The sequence below is a fragment of the Manis pentadactyla genome, chromosome 9, assembly GCF_030020395.1.
Source record: "Manis pentadactyla isolate mManPen7 chromosome 9, mManPen7.hap1, whole genome shotgun sequence".
Taxonomy (NCBI): domain Eukaryota; kingdom Metazoa; phylum Chordata; class Mammalia; order Pholidota; family Manidae; genus Manis; species Manis pentadactyla.
The window spans coordinates 42,160,529-42,187,755 of record NC_080027.1 but is presented as its reverse complement, the minus strand read 5'-3'; the positions used below and the strand labels follow the sequence as shown (position 1 = coordinate 42,187,755).

The 27,227-nt window shown below is 37.4% G+C and overlaps 1 protein-coding gene across 7 annotated transcripts in view; it reads left to right on the top strand.

The window, feature by feature from the left end:
- NUP98 (nucleoporin 98 and 96 precursor) overlaps nt 1-17,015 on the top strand; it is a 110,614-nt gene extending 93,599 nt beyond the window's left edge. For all 7 annotated transcript variants that reach the window (XM_057507256.1, XM_057507260.1, XM_057507258.1 and 4 more), the window contains 7 exons: nt 557-700; nt 1,474-1,616; nt 5,691-5,912; nt 8,065-8,306; nt 11,669-11,823; nt 15,405-15,516; nt 15,641-17,015. In XM_057507256.1, coding sequence (XP_057363239.1) covers nt 557-700; nt 1,474-1,616; nt 5,691-5,912; nt 8,065-8,306; nt 11,669-11,823; nt 15,405-15,516; nt 15,641-15,858 — 1,236 coding nt within the window. In that variant the 3' untranslated portion in view covers nt 15,859-17,015. The remainder of the gene's footprint in view (nt 1-556; nt 701-1,473; nt 1,617-5,690; nt 5,913-8,064; nt 8,307-11,668; nt 11,824-15,404; nt 15,517-15,640) is intronic.
- The last annotated feature ends 10,212 nt before the right edge of the window (nt 17,016-27,227 follow it).

The window sequence follows — 27,227 nt, the reverse complement described above, 5'->3', positions numbered from 1 at the left end:
TCTTTCCAGATATTTTAATTCTATATCAAGCTGTATGTGTGCATATTTACATATTTGTATATTCAAAGAAAATATACAAAGCAGTTCTGCAACTTTTTTTTAAACTTTTTAAAAAATTGTATCTGGACGTTCTTTCATGTCATGCAGCATCATTCTTTTTAATGACTTACTCTATTCCATTTTATTGAGGAAGTACCATAATTATTTTAAGCCAGTTCTCAATCGCTGCCTACCTGTTGATTGTAGTCTTAAAGTCAATTTCCAAATATGAAATAACTGGTCAGAATTTATGCATGTCTTAAAGTTTTAAGTTGGCATCTGTGGACATTGAGAAAACCTCCTCTTTGCTGTCAGTGGTTCTCCTCTCTTCTTAGAGCACTGAAGGTCTAAATCCACCCTCTCACCTACCACCAAGGGACAATGTGTTTTGTATCTGGATCATTACCACTGCCATCTAGACCATTTAAAATGTTACTTGAATAAGTGAATAACTTGTAGACCTGGACAGTAGCAAGATAATGTATATTACCTGTGATAACAACACTGTCTCCTGCAGGTATGGCAACTCTCAGAGCAGAAGCAGATAAATGTATGCTCCCAGCTGGACTGGAAACGCACCCTGGCTGTCCACCTTTGGTATTTGCTTCCACCAACAGCCTCCATTTCTAGGGCACTCAGCATGTATGAAGAAGCATTTCAGGTATATGTGTCCAGTAGAACCAAGGAAGAGTCCTGGTAGGAGTTCTCTTTTTATCAGAAAGTACTGCAGAGAAGAAAGCAACAAGTCACATTTTAGAATACTTTTTTCCTAACTGCTTTCTTTAAAAGTACCATAAAACTGAAATGGACCCAGGAAATCTGATAGAAAACTTAACTTTTCTTCTTCGCCTGGACCAGGCTACTCTTGAACTTTTCCAAGTGTCTCCTTTTTAATATGATGAGATACCACAATTGTTTTCCTGCCTCCACATCAGAGGGTTTTTCTTGTTCTAAAGCTGTCTTAACTCTTATGTGAATTGCCTGAGATGTGGCCTGACTTCAGGTTTGTTATATCCCCAAATTAGCAGGTCTGAAATTTGCCTCTGAACATCGTCACATTTCATATTCCTTGTCAGTGTTGAGGCTCAAGTATTGTAGTTTTTAATGCCATCACTTCTTCTTTTCTGCTGTCCATATTTATTATCATTGATGTCATTTGTCAGAATTACTTGTCAGGAAAAAGAAAACACTTAAGAAGCTGAGTGTGAAAGAAAGAGTGGGAGGAAGTTTAGAGTGAGCTCTCTAAAGTCTTTGACAGTCCATTGAAAGACAGAATATATCATTGATCAAAATAAGTTCAAAATCCTTAACACATTCCTTTAGGGTGTCACATCTGCGTCATTCTTAATACATGTGTCTTAGTAATTGAGTCATGATAGCATCTAGTGAAACATTAGCTGCTGATGTACTGTTTCATCAAATTCTCCACTTCAGAATATCTCTGAGGGTGACAGATATGCCTGCTCCCCACTTCCTTCATATCTGGAGGGCTCTGGCTGTGTGGTAGAGGAGGAACAAGACTCACAGAGACCACTTCAGGATGTCTGCTTTCACCTTCTAAAACTCTACAGTGACAGGTAAACCAGAGCCATGTGTTATAGTCACTTGAGGGCTAGATGAGCCCTTGGAAGTTCTTTCCTGAGTCTTTTCCCTTTCATATGCAGCCAAATTGTCTTAAGTCTGTGTAAATTACCAAAATATCACTTAATAGTAGTTGAGTGCAGAAAGCATTGAAACTAAAGTTAGAAATCTAAAAATTAATCAACTGTAATGAGATACAGTTTACATGTAATAAAGTGTGCAATTTGATACATTTTAAGGTAACATAACTGTCACCACATCAGTATATTAACATTACCTCAAAAAAGTTACCTCGTGTCCCTTTGCAGTCAGTCCTCACCTCCAGATAACTACTGACCAGCTTTTTTTTATAGATTAGTTTTGTTCTTAACATAATTGGTATCATTCTGTATGTTATCTTTTGTGTCTGACTTCTTTGACTCAGGACAATGATATTAAGATTTGTTCTTGTTAATATGTGTTACAGAAGTTTTTTTTATTATATAACTTACACATTCATTTGTTGATGGTCAGTTAGGTTTTCTCGGTTTTGGCTGTTATGTATAAAGCTGCTATGAGCATTTATGTTCAAAAGTGCTTATATCATTTACATTCCCACTAAGATCTCTATAATTTCATATCCTCTTCAAAATTTGGTATTGTCAGTTTTTTAAATTTTACTAGTGTATTTTTTTAAACAAATATAGACTGGTTTGTTTATCCTATAATAATAACACATGATCCCTAATCAATTAAAACTATTTCAAAACTTCCTTACATTATATCAGAAACACTGGAATTTTCTCCAGTTGCAAACAATAGCTCACATCTCATTTCAGTTCTTCAGATCTTTTCTTTTAACTGTGGAATAACATAGTTCTTTATTATGGTAAACTATATCTAATTAAGATTGTGTTTTAATTTGCATTTCCCTAATGCCTAATGATGTTGAGCATTTTTTCATGTGCTTATTTACCATCTGTATTTTTTCCTTGCTGAGGTATCTGTTAAAATCTTTTGGCTGTTTTATAGGATTGTCTTGTTATGTTATGACAGTTCTTTATATAGTCTGAATGTAAGTCCTTTATTACAAATAAATTTATGCAGTTTTTTCTCCCAGAATAAGGGCTTGTTTTTACATTTTCTTAATAAAGAAATTTTCTTAACAAAGAAAATGAGGAACAGAAGTTTTACATTTTATATAAAATCATTTTAATACATTTTTACAAAGTCTAATTTATTAAAGTTAATTGAGCTACAAAATCAATATCTTTAATTGGTTTTTGAGATTCTCTATTCTTGAGTCAGTTTTGATCATTTGTTTCAAAGTAACCAAATTTATTGGCATAAAAAGTCATTCATAAAATTTCCTTTTATTCTCTTAAAATTTCTGTATAATCTGTAACTATGTCTCTTTTCCTTCCTGATATTAGTAATTGTCTTTTCTCTTTTTTGCTTGCTTAATCTACCTCCATCTTTTGATTTCACTGGTTATCTCTATTACTTGTTCAGCTCAAAATGGATCATAACCCTAATGTCAAACTTAATGAAAACAATAATCTTCTAAAAGAAAAAAAAGCAGATCTTCACAGCCAAGAATTAGCCAAAGATGTCTCAGAAAAAAATTGGTAAAATTTTTTTCTTCTAAGAATTTAAAACTAACAAAATTTTTTAAAAGTTAAAATTGCTTAAACAAATTAAAAACTACTGCTCATTGAAAGACTTAAGAGAATGAAAAGATAAGCCACAGATTGGAGGAAGATATTTGCAGTTCATTTATCTGATAAAGGACTTGTATCCAGAACATAGAAAGAACTCTCAAAACTCAATAATAAGAAAACAAACAACCCAGAAGACAAGTAGTGATTCTATAGCATCTTACTACACTAATGGACAGTGACTGTAATGTGGGGACTTGATAATGGGGGGGATCTAGTAACCACAGTGTCGCTCATGTAATTATGTATTGATACCAAAATTAAATAAAAAAGAAAACAAATCAATTTAAAAACTGGGTGAATTTTTTTAAATTAAAGTACCATTGATATACAATCTTACGATGGTTTCACATAAACAACACAGTAGTTTCAACATTCACCCATATTATCAAGTCCTCACTCCCTCATTTGCAGTCATTGTCTATCAGTGTAGTAACATGTTATAGAGTCATTAATTGTCTTCTCCATGCTGCACTGAAATTGGGCAAAATATTTAAAAAGATGCTTTATTAAAGCACATAAAGAGATGTAAATGTTCAAAATCAATAAATAGAAATGCAAATTAGAACCATCATGATGCACTAGGACCCACCTGTTAGAATGGCTAGAAATTAAAAAGATCTGCTGTACCAGGTATCATGGATTTAGAGCATTTCAAATTCTCATACACTGCTGGTGAAAAATGCAAAATGATATTGGCACTTTGGTGAACAATTTAGCAGTTTAGAAAGTTGTGCAGAGATCCACGTACATATGATATAGCCATTGCACTTCTAGGGGTTTACACAAAAGGAATGAAAAAATACATCTATATACAAATGTTTATAACAGCTTTAAGTATTGTAAAGCTGTAATAGTCCAAAACTGAAAACAACCAAAGGTTCTGTCAACAGGTGAATGGATAAACTTATGGTGGTATATCCATACAATGAAATGCTACTCAGTGATAAAAAGGAATGAACTGTTGAAACAAAATAATTTTACTTGGCTTTGAAAGAGGCATACCAGAGGAGTATCTTCCAGAAATACTTATTGTATGATTCTGATGTATATTTATTCTGGAAAATGCAAACTAATCTATAATGATAGAGAAGGCAGATTAGTGATCGCCTGGGAATGGTAGGTGCAGGGAGGGGCAGTAGGAGAGGGATTACAGAGGGGCATAAGGGAACCTTTGGAGGTGATGAGTATGCTGCCACTACCTTGGTGAGTTTCACAGGTGTATACATGTGTTAAAACTTAGGAAAACTACCTTCTAAATACATACAGTTTATTGTATGTCACTTTTTAATGTCAAAAAAGAAAGAAAAAAGGAATGTCTAAAGGTGCTAGAAATAAATAAACCAAAGCCTGAGTGAGATAACCCTTTTTCTTATGAAAGAGTCACTATGACTAAAACCCTTACGTAAGTCCATACCCTTAAAAATAGTCTACAACAGCATTGTCCAATATAATAGCCACTGTTCATGTACAACTATTTTTATTTCAATTGAAGTTTAATGTTTACTCATTCATGCTAGTCACATTTCAAGTGTTCAGTAGCCACATGTGGCTCATGGCTGTCACACTGATCAAGGCAGATTTTAGAACATTTTCATCATCACACAAAGTTCAATTTGACAGCACTGGTCAAGAAAAACTATTCATTACATGTCTGGTATATAGGTGGTAAGGAATCTATTGGTTGGTAATGTAAGCCCTAAAACTTACAGGGATACAATCTTAGTTTATTCTGTGCTTATGACCTGGGAATTGCAAGCGAAGAACTTTACATTTAAATGGTCCAGGACTGTTAATCCTCAGGCCCCTAGCAGAAGAAAAGCAACAGTCTGTAGGGACACCTTCAAAGTTCAGGGCACCGGAGTTTCCATATAAAGAATAATACTGTAGACAAAGATAAAAAATTACAAGCCATGGAAGGAAAAATCATCAGGAATACTAGTTAGCTATTCAAACAAAATTAGTACTCCAAAAACTTCAGATAATAGAACAGTCTGAAATATAACTAAGGCAACTATATTTTTTAAATGGTTAAGAAAAGTAACCAACAGTATAATGAAGGAATGGAAAGGTGAGAGTTGTGAAGACTACCAGGATGGTAAATATATAGGCCAAACACATACCAGCAAACCTGCTGGATCATACAGCCACAGAAGAGAAGATGTCGTGGTTTTTGGCAGCTGTATAATCTGACTGAACTAGAGATAGAGAGATACAACACAGTCTCAGAGGGAGACCATGAAGTTTTTAATGCTTCTGTTCTCATGTGCCTGCCCTCATTCTCTTCTAAGCCATAGCTTGAATATTTGACCTGGTCAGGGCAGGTGATTTGCTACCTGAATCTGGTAACTGTCAGCACATTTTCCTTTGCAGACATTATGATCTCAACCAGCTGCTGGAGCCTCGGAGCATAACAGCAGATCCCTTAGACTACCGCCTAAGCTGGCACTTGTGGGAGGTTCTGCGGGCTCTTAACTACACCCATCTCTCAGAGCAATGTAGGGGTGTGCTACAGGCCAGTTATGCTGGCCAACTGGAAAGTGAGGGGCTCTGGGAGTGGGCCATCTTTGTCCTCCTGCACATTGACAACTCAAGGTGAGTGACAAGCCAGGAACTCACTGGGTACATCTTGCCCCATAGGGCAGTGCCAAAAGAGTCGGTCTCTTAGGTCTCATTTTAGCAATAAGTGTTTAGAATAAGTATTTTGGGCCCAGCCTTGTGATAAACCTTTAAACACTTCAGCCTGCACCTTAGACTGTCTCTGTTGTCATGTGAGCAATTGCTTTTGATTAAGTGCCAAATTATTTCATTTATCATAAGGCCTCTTGTAGTCTGAGAAGGGAGAAAACAGGCCTGTGAATTGCAGTGGTCAGGGAAAATGTTCCTAAAGATAAGATTCAAAGAACCTGTACCATTGGAATAGGAAATAAGTGGAAAGGGAAGGATATGTGCAGGTAGGGCAACCCCATTAACTTAGGCCCAAACTCACTTGAATGTGGTATGTTTAGGAATTGTGCAGACATGGTGCTGGCTGAGCTGCCTCAGTGGATCTGCGGAGTGATGTAATGAGTTGTCAGGGCCCCTGCTTTTTCTGTGTCTGCTGGCTGTCTCCCTCTCTGGCCTTCCTTTGCCATCCACCCAGCCCTACCCCTCAAATTTGAGAGTACAACCTTGTACAACCAGTACAACCTTTCTTAGATATGTAATGTTTTAGTTTCTCTGTTCTGAATGAAAACAAGAGAAATACCTTTTCTCTGTGGTGTGACCAAGGTAAAGTTGGAGATTTTTTTCTTTTTTATTCATGATAACAGTGTGGCATTATAATAATAACAAAAACATTTATATAGTACTTTATTATGTAGTGCTTTTACATGTGTTTGTACTCTTGTAAGTACTTTATATGTATTCATTCAATGCTTATAATGAAACCTTGAGATAGAAACTCTATTATTCTGTTTTACAGACGAGCAGCAAAGGCAGAGAGATTTAAGTAACTTTTCTCAAGGTCACATAGCTAGTAAATGGCAGAGTGAAACTTCCAACAGACACCCACGGTCCATGCTCTTAATCACTGTTCTGCACTATCTGTCATGATATGTGGCATGAAAAGAATTGAGCTTTGTAGTCAGACTGTCTAAATTCTAGATCCGTAACTTACTCATTTTGACCTTGAGTAAAGCATATTCACTTTTGCATTTGGGTAAAATACTATCCAACACTCTTTTTTTCTTAACCTGTAAAATAATATTAATCCCTATTCAGAGGTGATTGTGGGATTGAAGGATTATAAAGCATCTAACTCAGGTTTCCCTTTAAGGAATTTATCTTTTCTCTTCCCCCTTACCAGGAAACAAAATGGCCCTAGACTTTTCCTTTGAGTTTATTTAAACACACTTGTGATTCAGTTAACAGGGAAACAGATCCTGTCCTGAAAAAGAATATAAAAGAGGAAGTTTTGATGGGATTGGGAGTCCTTGAAAAGCCTAAGAGTTGAGAGAAGAATCTAAGATGAGAACAGCTTTGATGTGAAATTTAAATGGCTGCTCCTTTGGCCCAGATAGGAAAGGACTCTCCTTAAGGTGCCCTGAGAACAGAAAGAGTGAGTTTAGCCTAAATATAGAGGTAGAGAGAACATTAGGAAGGCTGACGGCTTTGAGGAAAGGACAAGGACATGGAAGAGATTTTTACCTTTAAAAACTACTTTGTTTACTTGGATTGGTCATGTGGGAGAAAGGAAAAGGAAAAGGTTGGGGATAAACTGCAGAGGACTGCTCTGTGGAGGACAGGGTTCGTGTGTGTGTGTGTGTGTGTGTGTGTGTGTGTGTGTCTGTGTGTGTGTCTGTGTGTGTGTGTGTGTCTGTGTGTGTGTGTGTCTGTCTGTCTGTGTGTGTGTGTGTCTGTGTGTGTCTGTGTGTGTGTGTCCCCGTCCTTGATCTCCTGTTACTAGAAAGGAAATAGATTCTAGTGAGGGAAAGCCTTTTCTTGGCACTGGGCAACCTTCCCTAGAGTATTAGTTTTTAGACTTCTTTGGCCATTAAAATATGATGTGCTTAGATACTTTCTATTCTATTTCATTTTTTTAAAATGCTGGTATGATGGCTTTTTTTTTTTTAAGTAAAGTTTAAAGTGATCCACTATGGGTCAAGACCTTCAGTTTGAGAGCCTGCCACCAGGCAGTCTGGGCTGTCTGAAGCAGCATTCTCTATCAGTGAGGATGGGATTTATTCCAATTTATCTTTTCCTATAGCATGCGTGAGAAGGCTGTTCGAGAGCTGCTTACCCGGCACTGCCAACTATTGGAGACCACTGAATCTTGGGCTAAGGAGACTTTCCTGACCCAGAAACTTTGTGTGCCTGCTGAGTGGATTCATGAAGCCAAAGCAGTGCGAGCACACATGGAATCTGACAAGCACTTGGAGGCCCTCTATTTATTTAAAGCAGGGCACTGGAACCACTGCCACAAACTCGTCATCAGGCACTTAGCTTCTGGTGAGTGCTTCACACTATGACCTATGTGTCCTGGAATAGCTCCAAATTCTCCCACCCTCTGAACTGCATGATGAATCAAGCCAGAGATGATGGTCAGTATAGGATTTGGCACTCTTGAATCAGAGCACACTTTGCGAAAGAGGCTTGGCCAGGATGAGGAGCTAGAAGGGCAGGGTTAGACAGCAATATTGTTACATTACTATTTGCTAGGAATATTCTTGGTGTGCACTAATTATGTTAAGCTCTTTGTTTATTTAGCAAATTTTATTCAACACCACCAAAATGAAAGAAGAAACACTACAACTGATACTACAGAAATACAAAGGATCCTACAAGACCACTATGAACAAATGTTTACACCAACAAATTAGATAACCTAGAGGAAATACATAAATTCCTAGAAACATAATAACCTTCCAGGATCGAATCATGAAGCAATAGAAAGTCTGAACATAGTGATTACTAGTTAGCAGATTGAATCTGTAATAAAAAAGCTCCCTACAAACAAAATTCTAGAACCAGATGGCTTCACTAGTGAATTCTACCAAACATTAAAAGAAGAATTAATACCAGTCCTTCTAAAACTCTTCCTAAATATAGAGGGGAACACTTCCAAACTCATTTTACGAACCAGCATTACCCTGATACTAAAACAAGACAAGGATACCACAAGAAAAGAAGATTATAGATCAATATCCCTGATGAACATAATGCAAAAATCCTCAACAAACTGTTGGCAAACCAAATTCAACAGTGCATTGAAAGGATTATACATCATGATCAAATGGAATTTATTCCAGAGATGCAAGGATGGTTCAGTCTTTATAAATCAGTCAGTGTTATACACCACATTAACAAAATGAAGGATAAAATGCATATGGTCATCTCAATAGATACAGAAAAACATTTGACAAAATTCAATGTCTATTTATGATAAAAATTCTGTAAATAAAGTGGATATGGAGGAAATGGACCTCAACATAATAAAGACTGCATATATAACAAGACCACACAGCTAACATCATACTTGATGGTGAAAAGCTGAAAGTTTTTCCTCTAAGCTCAGGAACAAAACAAGGATGCCCACTTTCACTACTTTATTCAATATAGTATTGGAAGTCCTAGCCACAGCAGTTTAGGCAAGAAAGATAAATAAGAGGCATCCCAATTGGTAAGGAAGAAGTAAAACTATCATGTCAGTATTTGCAGATGACATGATACTATATATAGAAAACCCCAAAGACTCTACCAAAAAAAACCTAAGAACTAATGAATTTGGTAAAGTTGCAGGATATAAACTCAATATACAGAAGTCTGTTGCTGCATGTCTATACACTAAAAATGAACTCAGAGAGAGAAATGAAGAAAATCCCATTTACAGTTGCATCAAAAATAATAAAATACCTAGAAATAAATTTAAGCAAGAAGTGAAAAATCTGTACTCTGAAAACTGTAACTGAAGAAGACACAAGAAAATGGAAAGATATTCCGTGATCGTGGATTGGAAGAATTAATATTAAAATATCCATACCACTCAGAGCAATCTACACTTTCAGTGCAATCCCTATCAAAATTTCGGTGGCATTTTTCATCCAGAAAATTCTAAAATATGTATGCAACCACAATAGATCCTGAATAGCCACAGTCTTGAGAAAGAACAAAGCTGGAGGCATCACTTTTCTGGCTTCAGGTTCGATTATGAAGCTAGAATAATCAACAATGAGGTATTGGCATAAAAACACATATAGATCAATGGAACAGAATAGAGAGCCCAGAAATAAACACACACACATATATGGTTAATTAATACAATGGGGAAAGGACCATCTCTTTAATAAATGGTGTTGGGAAAACTGGACAACCACATGCAAAAGAAGGAAATTGGACCACCATCTTATATGCAAAAATTAAATAAAAATGTGTTAAAGATTTGAACATAAAACCTGAAACCATAAGACTCCTAGAAGAAAACAGCAGTAAGCTCCTTTATATTGGTCTTGGTGATGTATTTTTGAATATGACAACAAAAGCAAAAAAAGTGGGACTACATCAAACTAAGCTGCTGCATAGCAAAGGAAACCATCAACAAAATGAAAAGTCACCTTACTGAGTGGGAGAAAATACTTGCAAATCATGTATCTGATAAAAGGTGCATATCCAAAATATATAAAGAACTTACACCATTTGCTAGAAAAAAAATTTAGATTAAAAAAGTTGGCAGATGATCTGAATAGACATTTTTGTAAAGAAGACAGATGGCCAGCTGGTACATGAATAGATGCTCAACATCATTCATCAGAGGAATGAAAGTCAAAACCACAAGAGATACCACATCATCCCTGTTAGAATAGCTGTTATCAAAAAGACAAGAAATAAGTGTTGGTGAGGATGTAGAGAAAAAGGAACCCTTATGCACTGCTGGTAGGAATATAAATTGGTGCAGCCATTATGTATGAAAGACAGTGTGGAAGTTCCTCTAAAAATGAAAAATAGAGCTACTTCCATTTTTGAATGTTTTAAAGAAAAACAACACTAAGAAAGATATATGCACCCCCATGTTCATTGCAACATTAGTTACAATAGCCATATATGGTAACAACCTAAGTGTCCATTGATGGATATATAGGTAAAGAAAATGTAGCATGTATGTATGATGAAATATTCAGCCATAAAAAAGAACGAAACCATTCATGACGATATAGATGGAATTGAGGGCATTATGCTATGTGAAGTAAGTCAGAGAAGGACAAATACCGTATGGTCACATCTATATAATGAAATCTTTTATTAAAAAAAAAACCTAGCTTGTAGATACAGAGAACAGATTTGTCATTACCAGAAGCTGGGGTTGTCGGGGTTGGGCAAAATGGGTGAAGGGAATTAAGGTACAGACTTCCAGTTTTAAAATATAAGTAAGTTGTGGGAATGTGATGTGTAGCATGGTGACAACAGGTAATAATACTATGTTGCCTATTTGAAAGTTACTAAGAGAGTGAATCTTAAGTTTTCATCACAAGAAAAAAATTTATATGATGACAGATGTTAGATTTAATTGTGATCATTTCATAATGTATACAAATATCAAATCATGTTGTACACCTGAAACTACTTTAACGTTATGTCAATTCTACCTCCATTTAAAAAAATTTTTTAAAAAACACCAAAAGTATCTGTTTGGAGAAATGAAACCAGAAATTCTTTACATTTTTCTTTAAAGAATTTCAAAATATCTACTTGTAATTCTCAAGTCTGAACCGTTATTTCCCCTTCCTTCCTGTCTTGGATTTCTGCCATGTCCTCTGTGCACTTTTAGAAACTATATGTTTGTATAAACTTAGTGCTCAATATTTTCTTTTTTTTAGATGCCATTATTAATGAGAACTATGACTATCTGAAAGGGTTCTTGGAAGACCTGGCACCTCCAGAGCGCAGCAGTCTAATCCAGGACTGGGAAATATCTGGGCTTGTTTACCTGGACTACATTCGGGTCATTGAGATGGTCCACCATATACAAGAGGTACCCGAGTTCCTTAAACCACTGCCTGGTTTTCCTTTTCCCTGGCCCTTAAAGCCACAAAGACCTCAAAAGGCCTGAGCAACCACTTAAACTCTTTGGCAGAGATAGCACTGACAGTGCAGGAGGGATGTTTTGATGAGACTGATTAGCTATAGCCATTTGACAGCTGTATCAAAACTTAAAAATACTTTTCTGTGTTTGTACAACAGTCCTGAGGCTTGTCTGAAGTCAGCCTTCTTCCCTTGTCCATCCCCAGTTTGAGTAAGAGTAAGGTCAGATTTGGTGAGGATGATTGTGTCACACTTTATTTGCTTATTTCAGAATTGTAAATATTACAGTTTTTTTAGTCTTCATTCACTTGTCTTAGGTCAGTCCTGAGAGTTGTAAGATAGATCTCCATTGCTTGCAACACAAAGACTAAATTCAGGATTCAAGCTCCCATAGAGGCTTATACATTTTATTCCTGACTTACCTCCTTTCACTCCTAACCCACATTCCAGCCTTGCTAACCTGCTCTGCTCACGCTAAATTACTCATGGTATTAACAACAAACCTTGTCTTACTCCATGCTTTACTAGAACACATATACCTTTTCTTTAAGAAACGAGATTGCTCTGAGCTCTCCTTTGCCCCTGGGAAATGTTAATTGCACTTCTTTTTTTTTTTAACTACCAAAACACTTGGTACATTTGTCTACTAGCATAACTGCCCATATCATAATTATTTATCCACATCTGTAGGTTGCCATGAGCTACGTTTGTAGAGACCTTTATTTTAAGGTTAAAAGCATTAGGGCATAGAGGTTAATAAAAAGATTCTGGAACCAGACTGTTAGGTTCAATTCATGGATCCCTCATTCACTAGCTGTGTGACCTTAAGCATGTTAACCACTCTTTACCTCATTTGGAAAAAAACAGGAGGGGGAGTCACAGGTTATTATAGATAATCTGACAGAGTTGTCATAAAAATCAAATCAAATATACATAAAATGTTTAGCAGACTACCTTACATAAATATACTAAATGCTCAGTAATTGTTATCTGTTATCCTCATCAAAGTCCAAACTTAGAAGCACAGTGCCTGGCACATAATATGCATAATTCATTATTTGCTGTACTTTTGGATGGATTAAGAACATCATCCCTAAATTTTACTGACGAAACCCTTTTCTAGTTGAACTTTCATTCATTTAACACAACCTAGTTAGTGAGATCCCACCATGTGCCAAGCACTGGTGGACTTGGAGAATATAATGGTAAATAATACGTGTTTTGCCCTTACTAAAGTAATAATTTTGGTGAGGAAGATACGTACAGGTAAATCAACAGTTACTATAGAGTAGTAAGTGTGGGGATTAGCAGAGTGCTGTGTAGCACCACATAACCGAGTACCTATCCCAGTCTGAGGGAGTCAATAAAGATCTTTAGAAGTGAGTTTAAGGCTTTGAAGGGTAAAAAAGGAAAACAGGTGGAGAAGAATGCTTCAGCAGAGGGAACAGCATGAGTAGGAGTCTAGAGAGCAGAGAAGGATCATAGTGCTTCCAGGGAACTTAGATCCTGTAGTTTTGGAGTATGGAGTGGAAAGGAGAGCCATGTGGATGTAGTAAAGCCACAGATCTTTCTCACCTGGACTGCTGTAGAAGCCACCTAATTGGTCTCTCTGCTTCTATACTTGTTCCTCTACAGTTCATTTCTACAGAGCAGACAGAGCCGTCTTTCTAGTATACAAATTATATCATCTCACTCTCTTGTCTAACACTTTCCGGTACTTTCTCATTTCACTTAGAACAGCGTGCTTCTTAGCAAGTCTTACTAAGCTCTGCATCAGTAATTCTTAATTTGTTTGTGCCATGGACCTCTTGGCAGTCTGGTGAAGCTCGTGGATGTGTGATGTTTTTAAATGTATAAAGTTTAAATAGCTAAGATTACAAAGAAAACTAGTTACATTAAAATACAGTAACCAAAATATTAAAAGCTTATGGTAAATAATAACTGTTTTATTAACATCTTAAATAGCAAGCCCTAGCAGTGGATCTATACTGTAATTTTGAAGTACTGTATTTAAAAAGCATTAAGTATTAAAATCACTAAAAATTACTAACTACTGTAATTGATAGGAAAGTAGCTGTGATTTCTGTTGATGACAAAGTACTGGTAATAATTAAATTCTAAATTCTAGTTAAAAGTTAGTAAAAATAAAGATTTTATTTTTCCCAATCCAGTTCACAGACCTTTTGAATTCTGAAAAACCGTGGTTATGATTTCCTGCTATATAAACCCTCTTGAGTTTTATCTTCTGTTCTCCTCTTCAACCCCACATTCCACCACATAAACTTCCTTTGCATTCCCACCTTATGGTGTTTTAGCTGTTCTCTGCCTGGAAAGCTTGACCTTATTATTCAGGTCTCTTCTTAACATGATCTTCCTCAGGGAAGCCTTTCCTGATCCCCCAGTCTGAAGTAGCGTCCATTTTCTCTCTGTCACATTATCCTGTTTGAATTATCTGTGTAGCCTGTGATTCTTTAAGGTTTATTTCTATCTAATATAGTTTCTTTATTTTTTTATAAGTTTTATGAGAGCAAAGACCTTGTCTTATCTTGTTAACCACATTGTAAAGTCAAGTAAAAGACTGAGTTCTAGTGGATGAAAAGGATAATACTTGTATAGAAATTAAATGGTAGACTCTGCAAAGCCCCCAAAAGGTGGATTCAGTGGGAGAGAGAGACTTCTTGGAAGGGTTGAGTAAGCCATTTGGAAAAGGAGGTGGTAATGGGAGACTTAGTAAATAGAGTGGTTAGTAAATAATGTAGGAATTTGGGAGGGGGGCTAACCAAGAGTCATATTTAAGCCAAATGGGGGTAAGATGCTGCTGGAAAGTGTTCAGAATAAAAGTAGTAAGTAAAAATCAGAGAGATGCTTTTTAGTAAGATCACTGTGGCTACAGCATGGTAGGAAAAAGAAGGTAGAGGGAATGACACTGAAGATAATGATGAAGTTCTTAAGATATTTCAGATGATAATGGTAACTTCACCTAGGGCAGTGTCTCTGGGAAGGGGAATGGAAGATTGAAATACTAGACTAGAGGTAAAATTTACAAATCATCAGCAAAGTGATTGTACTTGGAGGCACAGGAGTGGATTGCAACACATAAGGAGAAGACATGCAGTGAGAAGAGGGCCCTGCAGTATATTAGAAAGGGCGGCAACTTTGGAGTCAGGAGACCTAAATTAAATGCTAGTTTGGGATCTACCTCTTACTAACTGTGTACTCTTAAGTCATACCATCTCTCTGAACCCAGATTTATCTAGATTTTTGGTGCCATATTAAAATTTGCTAGTTACACGATTCACAAATGGTGATCTCAAGACTCGCCCAATCCAAGGCTCTCTACACTATATGTTTTTCTGTTGTGTATTACTGCTAAGATTGCCTTGTCCTTAGATACTAGGCTGGGTGGTGGTGATACAGCACTGCCAGCCCGCTTCTTGGGTTTCCACCCCTTCACTTCACTACTGTTTCAGAGTTTTGAATGGTCAGTTTATAGGTAGGAATGGTCTAATTGGTTTCTCTGCTTCTTTGTAGGTGGATTGCTCAGGTTATGAGCTGGAACAGTTACACACCAAAGTGACTTCACTATGCAACCGAATAGAGCAGATCCAGTGTTACAGTGCCAGGGATCGCCTCGCTCAATCAGGTAAGCCACTAGCCTCTCCCCCATTCTTGCTTCCTGTCTTTATGATTGTAACACACGGCACTCCTGTGCCCAACCTTCCCACCCCTCATCCATGCTGCTCAATCAATCCATTTTTTCTCTCCAGACATGGCCAAACGTATAGCCAACCTTCTGCGGGTGGTACTGAGCCTTCAGCATGCCCCTGATGCAACCTCTGACTCAACGCCAGACCCTCAGCGAGTTCCTTTGCGACTGCTGGCTCCCCACATTGGCCGGCTTCCAATGCCTGAGGACTATGCCTTGGAGGAACTGCGCAGCCTCACACAGTCCTACCTGCAAGAACTGACTGTTGGGAGCCAGTGAGCCCCAGGCTCCTCCCACCACACTCACATGCTTATTCACACTCACCACATAGAGGTGCCCTGCATTGAGTTGATTGACACTGTTTGCCACTCTCTGAGTTGGCTCTGGAATCCATCTTCCCTTCTTGCTGCCCCAACCAGCATCTTTCATTTGTTCAGGGCTTTTCTTAATATTGAACATAACTTAAGGGCTTTTGGAAACCAAAAAAGGAGCCAGATCTCTTTTTACCACCCTCAAGACCATTCCTTTTTTTTTTCCCCCCTTCTTTTTAAAAATGGTCAATAAAGTACCTTTGGCAGAATCCCACAAAAGAACCATGGACTCCTTTTCTACCCCCAGCTCTTCTGGATCTTGTAAACCTCCATGTCAACCTGCTACCCTACTCCTACCCCAGCGCTTTTATACTAAGGCTCTTAAAAGGAGTGGGACAAATGATGGGAAAAATGTGTTTACCTAGGACTGTCCTTCCTTCCAATGGAAGGAGAATCTTTCTTAAGTAGGTTGATGAGTTAACACTGAGTTTTAAGGCCAAAAGGGGGTTGGACTGAGTTAAGTAGAACATGGTCTTTTTGACTCATTTAGGTTGGGAAGTGATTACCTGTCATGGAGGAATGCATATTCCTGTCTTGAATGTGAATGTTCTTTGAACTCCAAACCTTCACTACATTCATGTGCAGGAACCCTGGATCACAGATCCCAAGTCTCTGGGAAGCTCCCAGAACTCTGGTTTCTGGTATTCAGTCATCTCACTAGGCCTCCTGTCTGGATTTGCCTGAAGAGTTTGAATAAAACATGGCAGGTTGGCTAATTCTCCCTGTCCCTGCCTTTCTAACCCAAAGCATTTTCTACCCTCCATCTATAGTCCCAGAAGGTAAAACCATCACTGAAGCAAGCAAGGAGCTGGGCTTTAGGGGCAGGCAGAGGGCCTTTGCCATGCTGCTGCCAGCTATAGGAGCCCAGGTAATGGCTGAGAGAGCTGGTGTTGGGCTGCCACAGACAACATGGCAACCCCTGGGTCTTTATGCATGAAGATTATATAAAGGTTTTTATTCAAAAGTATATATATATATAAATAAATGATCTAGATTATTTTCCTCTTTTTCTGAAGATACTTTCTTAAAGAAATAAATAAAATAAAATGTTTATAGCATTCCTGGTATTGGCTTTCCCTTTGTGTTTTTGAGCCTTCTTGTCCCAAGGAGTTTTAGGGTGGCCTTACTTGATTTGCAATCCAAAGGGAGATGTAGTCCCTCAAAAAGAAAACAGTTTGGTGCTAAACCAAAATATAGACTAGATTAAAGGCTGTATTTATAAGGACAAATTGAGGGGTGAGGAAGTTATGGTTAATTAATTAATCCTGGCCACTGTACATATATTTATTTGCTTGGATTCCCAGTTGGGGGATCGGGGAGAGTCTCAAATTAACCAGTGGAATATAATTTAGCATTCAAAGCCTCCTGGATCTTGTGCTATGGGGGTGTTTGCTTTTAAACCTCCGGCCATGCTTCACCTTTCTAATCTCAGTTTCCATTGTCTAAAGGAGATAGTGATCCCTGATGTTGATTCTTCACAGGGCTGTTCTTGAGAGGGGTCAAATGAGGCTGATGAATATTATTTAGATCGTTTTTTGATCTGTTAAACTGAAGATGTGAGCAAATTCCTGTTAGGATTAAGCCAGAGACTCCTTGGGACATAGAGGAATTCAGAGATGAGAAAACAGAGTGGGACTGCCCCATGGCTGGGGTTTCCCTTTAATTTGAATCCCTGAGGATAAGGATTACTCAGCTGGGAATCTCCCTCCACAAATGACTGTGAGAACCTGCAGAACACTGGAATAATGCCAGAATCAAAGGTCTAGAGATTAAATATTGAATTAGCCAAGCCAAGGCCTACAGGGTACCTGTTCTTTGTAGATATTTTGCTTTTTGACTCAGTTTTTGTTCTTGTATTTCTAGAAAATTATTCTAGACTTTTTGCTTGTTTTTCAAAGAATCAGCTCTTAGACTTACTCATCAATCTTTTTTTTTTTTCTGTTCAATTTTATTTTTTTAACTTTTTATTAAGGGATGATTGATATACACTCTTACGAAGGTTTCACAGGAAAAAACAATGTGGTTACTACAGTTACCCATATTATCAAGTCCCCCCCCATACCCCAATGCAGTCACTGTCCATCAGTGCAGCAAGATGCCACAGATCCACTATGTGCCTTCTCTGAGCTACACTGTTCTCCCCGTGATCCCCCACACCATGTGTAATAAACAGTACCACTCAATCCCCTTCTCCCTCCCTCCCCACCATCCCTCCCACTAGTCCATTCTTGGAGTCTCTGAGTCTGCTGCTATTTTGTTCCTTCAGCTTTGTTTCATTTTTATACTCCACAAATGAGGGAAATCATTTGGCATTTGTCTTTCTCTGCCTGGCTTATTTCACTAAGCATAATGTCCTACAGCTCCATCCATGTTGTTGCAAATCGTAGGATTTGTTTCTTTCTTATGGCTGAATAGTATTCCATTGTGTATATATACCACATCTTTATCCATTCATCTACTGATGGACACTTAGGTTGCTTCCATATCTTGGGTATTGTAAAAACTGCTGCAGCAAACATAGGGGTGCATATGTCTTTTTGAATCTGAGAAGTTGTATTCTTAGGGTAAATTCCAAGGAGTGGGATTCCTGGGTCAAATGGTATTTCTAGTTTTAGTTTTTTGAGGAACCTCCATATTGCTTTCCACAATGGTTGAACTAGCTTACATTCCCACCAGCAGTGTAGGAGGGTTCCCCTTTGTCCGCATCCTCACCAGCATTTGTTGTTATTAGTCTTTTCAATGCTGGCCATCGTTACTGGTGTGAGGTGATATCTCATTGTGGTTTTAATTTCCATTTCCTTGATGATTAGTGATGTGGAGCATCTTTTCATGTGTCTGTTGGCCATCTGAATAAGATTCTTCTTTGGAGAACTCTCTCTTCATATCCTCTGCCCATTTGTTAATCGGGTTATTTGCTTTTTGGGTGTTGAGGCATGTAAATTCTTTATATATTTTGGATGTTAACCCCTTGTCGGATATGTCATTTAAAAATACATTCTCCTATACTGTAGGATGCCTTTTTGTTTTGTTGATGGTGTCCTTTGCCATACAGAAACTTTTTAGTTTGATGTAGTTCCATGAATTTATTTTTTTATTTTTTGGTATGTTGGCTGAGTGCTTTTTATCTTTTGGATATTTACCCCTTATTAGGTATATTATTTGCAAATATCTTCTATTCAGTTAGGTTGTCTTTTCATTCTGTTGATGGTTTACTTTGCCGTTGGCTTTTTAGTTTGCTTTAGTTCTACTTGTTTATTTTTGTCTGGGAAGACATACACAGAAAAACTTAATAATGCTGATGTTGAAGAGTTTACTGCCTAGTTTTCTTTTAGGAGTTTTATGGTTTCAAGTTTTATATTTAGACCTATAGCCCACTTCAAGTTCATTTTTGTCTATTGCGTAAAAATGTGGTCCAGTTTCAGTCTTTTCTATGCAGCTGTCCAGTTTTCCTGGACCATTTATTGAAGAGATTGCCTTTTCCCTATTATAAAGTCTTGCCTCATTTGTCATATATTAATTGATCATATACTTGTGGGTTTATTTCTGGGCTCATTATTCCATTGCATTGATTCTGTGTGTTTGTATTTCTCCCAGTACCACACTGTTTGATTATAGCTTTCTTTTTTTTTAATTTTTTAAGTTTTTATTTTGTAATCATTAATCTACAATTACATGAAGAACATTATTTTTACTAGGCTCTCCCCTTCACCAAGTCCCCCCCACAAACCCCATTACAGTCGCTGTCCATGAGCGTAGTAAGATGTTGTAGAATCACTACTTGTCTTCTCTGTGTTGCACAGCCCACCCCTTTCTGCCACCCCCCACATTATACATGCTAATCATAAGGTCCCCTTTCTTTTTCCCCCCCCTTATCCCTCCCTTCCCACCCATCCTCCCCAGTCCCTTTCCCTTTGGTAACTGTTAGTCCATTCTTGGGTTCTGTGATTGCTGCTGTTTTGTTCCTTCAGTTTTTCTTTGTTCTTATACTCCACATATGAGTGAAATCATTTAGTACTTGTCTTTCTCCACCTGGCTTATTTCACTGAGCATAATACCCTCTAGAGCCGTCCATGTTGTTGCAAATGGTAGGATTCGTTTTCTTCTTATGGCTGAATAGTATTCCATTGTGTATATGTACCACATCTTCTTTATCCATTCATCTACTGATGGACACTTAGGTTGCTTCCATTTCTTGGCTATTGTAAATAGTGCTGTGATAAACATAGGGGTGCATCTGTCTTTTTCAAACTGGGCTGCTGCATTCTTAGGGTAAATTCCTAGGAGTGGAATTCCTGGGTCAAATGGTATTTCTATTTTGAGCTTTTTGAGGAACGTCCATACTGCTTTCCACAATGGTTGAACTAATTTACATTCCCACCAGCAGTGTAGGAGGGTTCCCCTTTCTCCACAACCTCGCCAACATTTGTTGTTGTTTGTCTTTTGGATGATAACCATCCTTACTGGTGTGAGGTGATACCACATTGTGGTTTTAATTTGCATTTCTCTGATAACTAGCGATGTGGAGCATCTTTTCATGTGTCTGTTGGCCATCTGAATTTCTTCTTTGGAGAACTGTCTGTTCAGCTCCTCTAACCATTTTTTAATTGGATTATTTGCTTTTTGTTTGTTGAGGTGCATGAGCTCTTTATATATTTTGGATGTCAACCCTTTATTGGATCTGTCATTTATGAATATATTCTCCCATATTGTAGGGTACCTTTTTGTTCTATTGATGGTGTCCTTTGCTGTACAGAAGCTTTTCAGCTTGATGTAGTCCCACTTGTTCATTTTTGCTTTTGTTTTCCTTGCCCGGGGAGATATGTTCATGAAGAAGTCACTAATGTTTATGTCCAAGAGATTTTTGCCTATGTTTTTTTCTAAGAGTTTTATGGTTTCATGACTTACATTCAAGTCTTTGATCCATTTTGAGTTTACTTTTGTATATGGGGTTAGACAATGGTCCAGTTTCATTCTCCTACGTGTAGCTGTCCAGTTTTGCCAGCACCATCTGTTGAAGAGACTGTCATTTCCCCATTGTATGTCCACGGCTCCTTTACCATATATTAATTGACCATATATGGTTGGATTTATATCAGGGCCCTCTAGTCTGTTCCACTGGTCTGTGGGTCTGTTCTTGTGCCAGTACCAAATTGTCTTGATTACTGTGGCTTTGTAGTAGAGCTTGAAGTTGGGGAGCATAATCCCCCCAGCTTTATTCTTCCTTCTCAGGATTGCTTTGGCTATTCGAGTTCTTTTGTGGTTCCATATGAATTTCAGGACGATTTGCTGTAGTTCATTGAAGAATGCTATTGTTATTTTGATAGGAATTGCATTGAATCTGTAGATTGCTTTAGGCAGTATGGCCATTTTGACAATATTAATTCTTCCTATCCATGAGCACGGGATGTTTCCATTTATTGGTATCTTCTTTAATTTCTCTTAAGAGTGTCTTCTAGTTTTCAGAGTATAGGTCTTTCACTTCCTTGGTTAGGTTTATTCCTAGGTATTTTATTCTTTTTTATTCAATTGTGAATGGAATTGTTTTCCTGATTTCTCTCTCTGCTAGTTCATTGTGAGTGTATAGGAATGCCACAGATTTCTGTGTATTAATTTTGTATCCTGCAACTTTACTGAATTCCGATATTAGATCTAGTAGTTTTGGAGTGGATTCTTTAGGTTTTTTTATGTACAATATCATGTCATCTGCAAACAGGGACAGTTTAACTTCTTCCTGCCAGTCTGAATGCCTTTTATTTCTTTGTGTTGTCTGATTGCCGTGGCTAGGACCTCCAGTACTATGTTGAATAGAATTGGGGAGAGTGGGCATCCTTGTCTTGTTCCCGATCTTGGCGTATGAGTTCTTTATATAATTTAGATGTTAACCCCTTGTTGGATATATCACTTCCAAATATATTCTCCGATACTGTAGGATGCCTTTTGTTCTGCTGATGTTGTCCTTTCTTGTACAGGTGGTTTCTAGCTTGATGTAGTCCCATTTGTTCATTTTTGCCTTTGTTTCCATTACCCAAGGAGATGCATTCAGGAAAAAGTTGCTCATGTTTATTTATATTCAGGAGATTTTTGGCTATGTTTTCTTTTAAGAGTGTTATGGTTTCATGACTTACATTCAGGTTTTTGATCCATTACAAGTTAACTTTTGTGTATGGAGTTAAATAATAGTCCAGTTTCATTCTCTCACATGTAGCTGTCCAGTTTTGCCAACACCAGTTGTTGAAGAGACTGTCTTTTCCCCATTGTATATTCGTGGCTCCTTTATTGTATGTCAGTTGATCATAATAGATATGTGGGTTTATGTTTGGGTTCTCTATTCTGTTCCATTGATCTATGGGTCTGTTCTTGTGCGAGTACCAAATTATTTTGATTACTGTGGGTTTGTAGTAGAGCTTGAATTCAGGTAGCATGATCGATCCAGCTTTGTTCTTCTTTCTCAGTATTGCTTTGGCTATTTATGGTGTTCTGTGGTTCCATATGAATTTTAGAACTGTTTGTTATAGTTCATTGAATAATGCTCTTGGTAATTTGATAGGGATTGCATTGAATCTGTAGATTGCTTAAGGCAGGATGGCCATTTTGACAATATTAATTCTTGCTATCCATGAGCAGGGGATAAATTTTAATATACTGGTGTATTCTTTAGTTTCTCTCATGAGTGTCTTATACTTTTCAGAGTAAAGGTCTTTCACCTCCTTGGTTAGGTTTACTGCTAGGTATTTTATTCTTTTTGGTGCAATTTTGAGTGGAGTTGTTTTCCTGATTTTTCTTTTCTGCTAATTTGTTGTTAGTGTGTAGGAATGCAACAGATTTCTGTGTGTTTTGTATCCTGCAACCTTTCTGAATTCAGTTATTCTAATAGTTTTTTGGTGGAGTCTTTAGAGTTTTTATATATAATGTCGTCTACAAACAGTGACAGTTTAACTTCCTCCATACCAATCTGGATGCCTTTATTTCTTGTTTGTCTGACTAATGTGGCTAGGACCTCCAGTAGTGTTGAATAAAAGTGGTGAGAGTGGGTATCTTTGTCTTGTTCCCAATCTTAGAGGAAAAGCTTTCACCTTTTTGCTATTAAGTAGATGTTGGCTGTGGGTTTGTCACATGTGACCTTTATTATGTTGCGATACATACCCTCTATACCCATTTTGTTGATTTTTTATCATGAATAGATTTTGAATTTTGTCAAATGCTTTTTCAGCATCTATTGAGATGATCATGTGATTTTTGTCTTTTTTTATTGATGTAATATATGATATTGGTTGATTTACATATATTTTACCATTCTTGCATCTCTGGAATAAATCCTACATGATCATGATGGATGATTTTTTTTTTTTGAGAGGGCATCTCTCATATTTATTGATCAAATGGTTGTTAACAACAATAAAATTCTGTATAGGGGACTCAATGCACAGTCATTAACCCCAAGCCTAATTCTCAACAGTGTCCAATCTTCTGAAGCATAATGAACAAGTTCTTACATGGTGAACAAGTTCTTATATAGTGAATAAGTTCTTACATGGTGAACAGTGCAAGGGCAGTCATATCACAGAAACTTTCAGTTTTGATAACGCATCATTAACTATAAACAATCAAGTCACATATAATTATTCGTTTGATTTTTATACTTGATTTATATGTGAATCCCACATTTCTCCCTTACTGTTGTTGTTATTTTTTAATAAAATGCTGAAGTGGTAGGTAGATGCAAGATAAAGGTAGAAAACATAATTTATTGCTGTAAGAGGGCAAATGTAGATGATCAGGTCTGTGCCTATAGACTAAGTATTAATCCAAGCTAGACAAGGGCAACAGAACATCCACAGTTGCAGAAGATTTTTCTCAAAACGGGGGGTGAGGTTCTAAGCCTCACCTCTGTTGATCCCCAATTTCTCAATTGATGGCCCCCCTGTGACTGTGCCTGTCTCAGGTTGTTCCTCCCTTGAGGAATCTTACCCATCTCTGGCTAACCAGTCATCTTCCGGGGCCATACAGGGAAATGTGAAGTTGGTAAGTGAGAGAGAAGCAATATTTTTTGAAAAGGTTAGTTTTTTACTTCTTTTCACATTTATGCCCTGTGGCTTCTATGCTCAGCATTTGTCTTGAGGTGTCTTTACCACTTGGAAGAATTATGATACTTGGAAATTTTCTATATGAGGCACGAATTCTACTTCAGGGTTGTAATTAGGAAGGAAGAAGAAAAGCTATAAAAGTAGCAGACGGAAGAAAACATGGGAAGATTGATTATTTCTTTGACATATCTTCTTGTAGTGTAACCTATAAGCATGTATAGGTTTTAACAAACTATTAATTAAATTGCTTACACACATTAACAGAATAGGAATACAAATACATAACAAAAGCAGACCTACAATTACCAGCCATATCCAGTGAAACCGAGAAAACCAGTTAGGTACCCTAGGCATTTGTGAAAACTTATCAATGATATGATGGATATTGTCTAACTGAATTTGAATAGTTTGAGAAAAATCAGACAAATTAAAACAACACATTCCTGGGAACTGTTCACATCCCATATGTTCTTTTAACAGTAGATAGTCTATAGTGGCACGATTTTGGAGCACTGCAACTTGCACTTCTGCTAATTCTTGGTTGAGTTCTGACAGTATAGATCCAGTCAAATTTGTTGTTTTACTGTATGCACAGGCCAGCTTAGATATCTCCTTCCTCATTCCCATGGCAAGTCCAGGAACCAGTGGGATGAATGCAGCTACAACTGCAACAGTGCCAGGATCTTCGTTGGAGATTTCTGATGATCATCTTCTGGAATGACTCTTCCAGAGGATGTTAATGTTGGAAATTCTTCTTCATATCGTATCTTAGTTCATTTTCTGGATAGCCAAATTAGGCTTTGATCCTCTGTATAAACACAAAGAAACCCTTTGCCCACACTTTGATATGCCCTTTATACCATTGTGAAGAACCTATTGGAGATCACCACACAGGAACTGCCTTTTTTTTTTTAAGAGAAAGAAATATTATCAGAAAAACGTACTTCCATAGCTGATCATCTGACACCCTTTAAATGATCAAAATTAAGTATATGTAAAGCATGCATTAATCCTTGATTTGCACTTAATTTTATCCTATCAGGGAGTAATCCCCCTTTTCTTTCTTTTCTTTTTTTTTTTGTTACCATTAATCTAAAATTACATGAAGAATATTATGTTTACTAGACTCTCCCCTACACCAAGTCACCCCCACAAACCCCATTACAGTCACTGTCCATCAGCATAGCAAAGTGTTGTACAATCACTACTTGTCTTCTCTGTGTTGCACAGCCCTCCCCTTTCTCCCCCCCCTCACATTATACATGCTAATCATAATACCCCCTTTCTTCTTCCACCCCCTTATCCCTTCCTACCCTACCATTCTCCCCAGTCTCTTTCCCTTTGGTAACTGTTAGTCCATTCTTGGGTTCTGTAATTCTGCTGCTGTTTTGTTCCTTCAATTTTTCCTTTGTTCTTATACTCCACAGATGAGTGAAATCATTTGGTATTTGTCTTTATCTGCCTGGCTTATTTCACTGAGCATAATACCCTCTAGCTCCATCCATGTTGTTGCAAATGGTAGGATTTGTTTTTTTCTTATGACTGAATAATATTCCATTGTGTATATGTACCACATCTTCTTTATCCATTCATCTACTGATGGACACTTAGGTTGCTTCCAATTCTTGGCTATTGTAAATAGTGCTGTGATAAACATAGCGGTGCATCTTTTTCAAACTGGAGTGTTGCATTCTTAGGGTAAATTCCTAGGAGTGGAATTCCTGGGTCAAATGGTAAGTCTATTTTGAGCATTTTGAGGAACCTCCATATTGCTTTCCACAATGGTTGAACTAATTTACATTCCCACCAGCAGTGTAGGAGGGTTCCCCTTTCTCCACAACCTCGCCAACATTTGTTGTTGTTTGTCTTTTGGATGGTAGCCATCCTTACTGGTTTGAGGTGATATCTCATTGTGGTTTTAATTTGCATTTCTCTGATAACTAGTGATGTGGAGCATCTTTTCATGTGTCTGTTGGCCATCTGAATTTCTTTTTTGGAGAACTGTCTGTTCAATTCCTCTGTCCATTTTTTACTTGGATTGTTTGTTTTTTGTTTGTTGAAGTGGGTGAGCTCTTTATATATTTTGGATATCAACCCTTCATCGGAGAATATATTTATGAATATATTCTACCATATTGTAGGGCACCTTTTTGTTCTATTGATGGTGTCCTTTGCTGTACAGAAGCTTTTCATCTTGATGTAGTCCCACTTGTTCATTTTTGCTTTTGTTTTCCTTGCCTGGGGAGATATGTTCATGAAGAAGTCACTAATGTTTATGTCCAAGAGATTTTTGTCTATGTTTTTTTCTAAGAGTTTTATGGTTTCATGACTTACATTCAGCTCTTTGATCCATTTCGAGTTTACTTTTGTGTATGGGGTTAGACAGTGGTCCAGTTTCATTCTCTTACATGTAGCTGTCCAGTTTTGCCAGCACCATCTGTTGAAGAGACTGTCATTTCTCCATTGTATGTCCATGGCTCATTTATCAAATATTAATTGACCATATATGTTTGGGTTAATGTCTGGAGTCTCTAATCTCTTCCACTGGTCTGTGTCTCTGTTCTTGTGCCAGTACCAAATTGTCTTGATTACTATGGCTTTGTAGTAGAGCTTGGAGTTGGGGAGTGAGATCCCCCCTACTTTATTCTTCTTTCTCAGGATTGCTTTGGCTATTCAGGGTCTTTGGTGTTTCCATATGAATTTTTGAACTATTTGTTCCAGTTCGTTGAAGAATGTTGCTAGTAATTTGATAGGGATTGCATCAAATCTGTATATTGCTTTGGGCAGGATGGCCATTTTGACGATATTAATTCTTCCTAGCCAGGAGCATGGGATGAGTTTCCATTTGTTAGTGACCTCTTTAATTTCTCTTAAGAGTGTCTTATAGTTTTCAGGGTATAGGTCTTTCACTTCCTTGGTTAGGTTTACTCCTAGGTATTTTATTATTTTTGATGCTATTGTGAAAGGAATTGTCTTCCTGATTTCTCTTTCTATTAGTTTATTGTTAGTGTATAGGAAAGCCACAGATTTCTGGGTGTTAATTTTGTATCCTGCAACTTTGCTAAATTCCAATATTAGCTCTAATAGTTTCAGGGTGGAGTCTTTAGGGGTTTTTTTATGTAGAATATCATATCATCTGCAAACAGTGACAGTTTGATGACTTCTTCACCAACCTGGATTCCTTATATTTCTT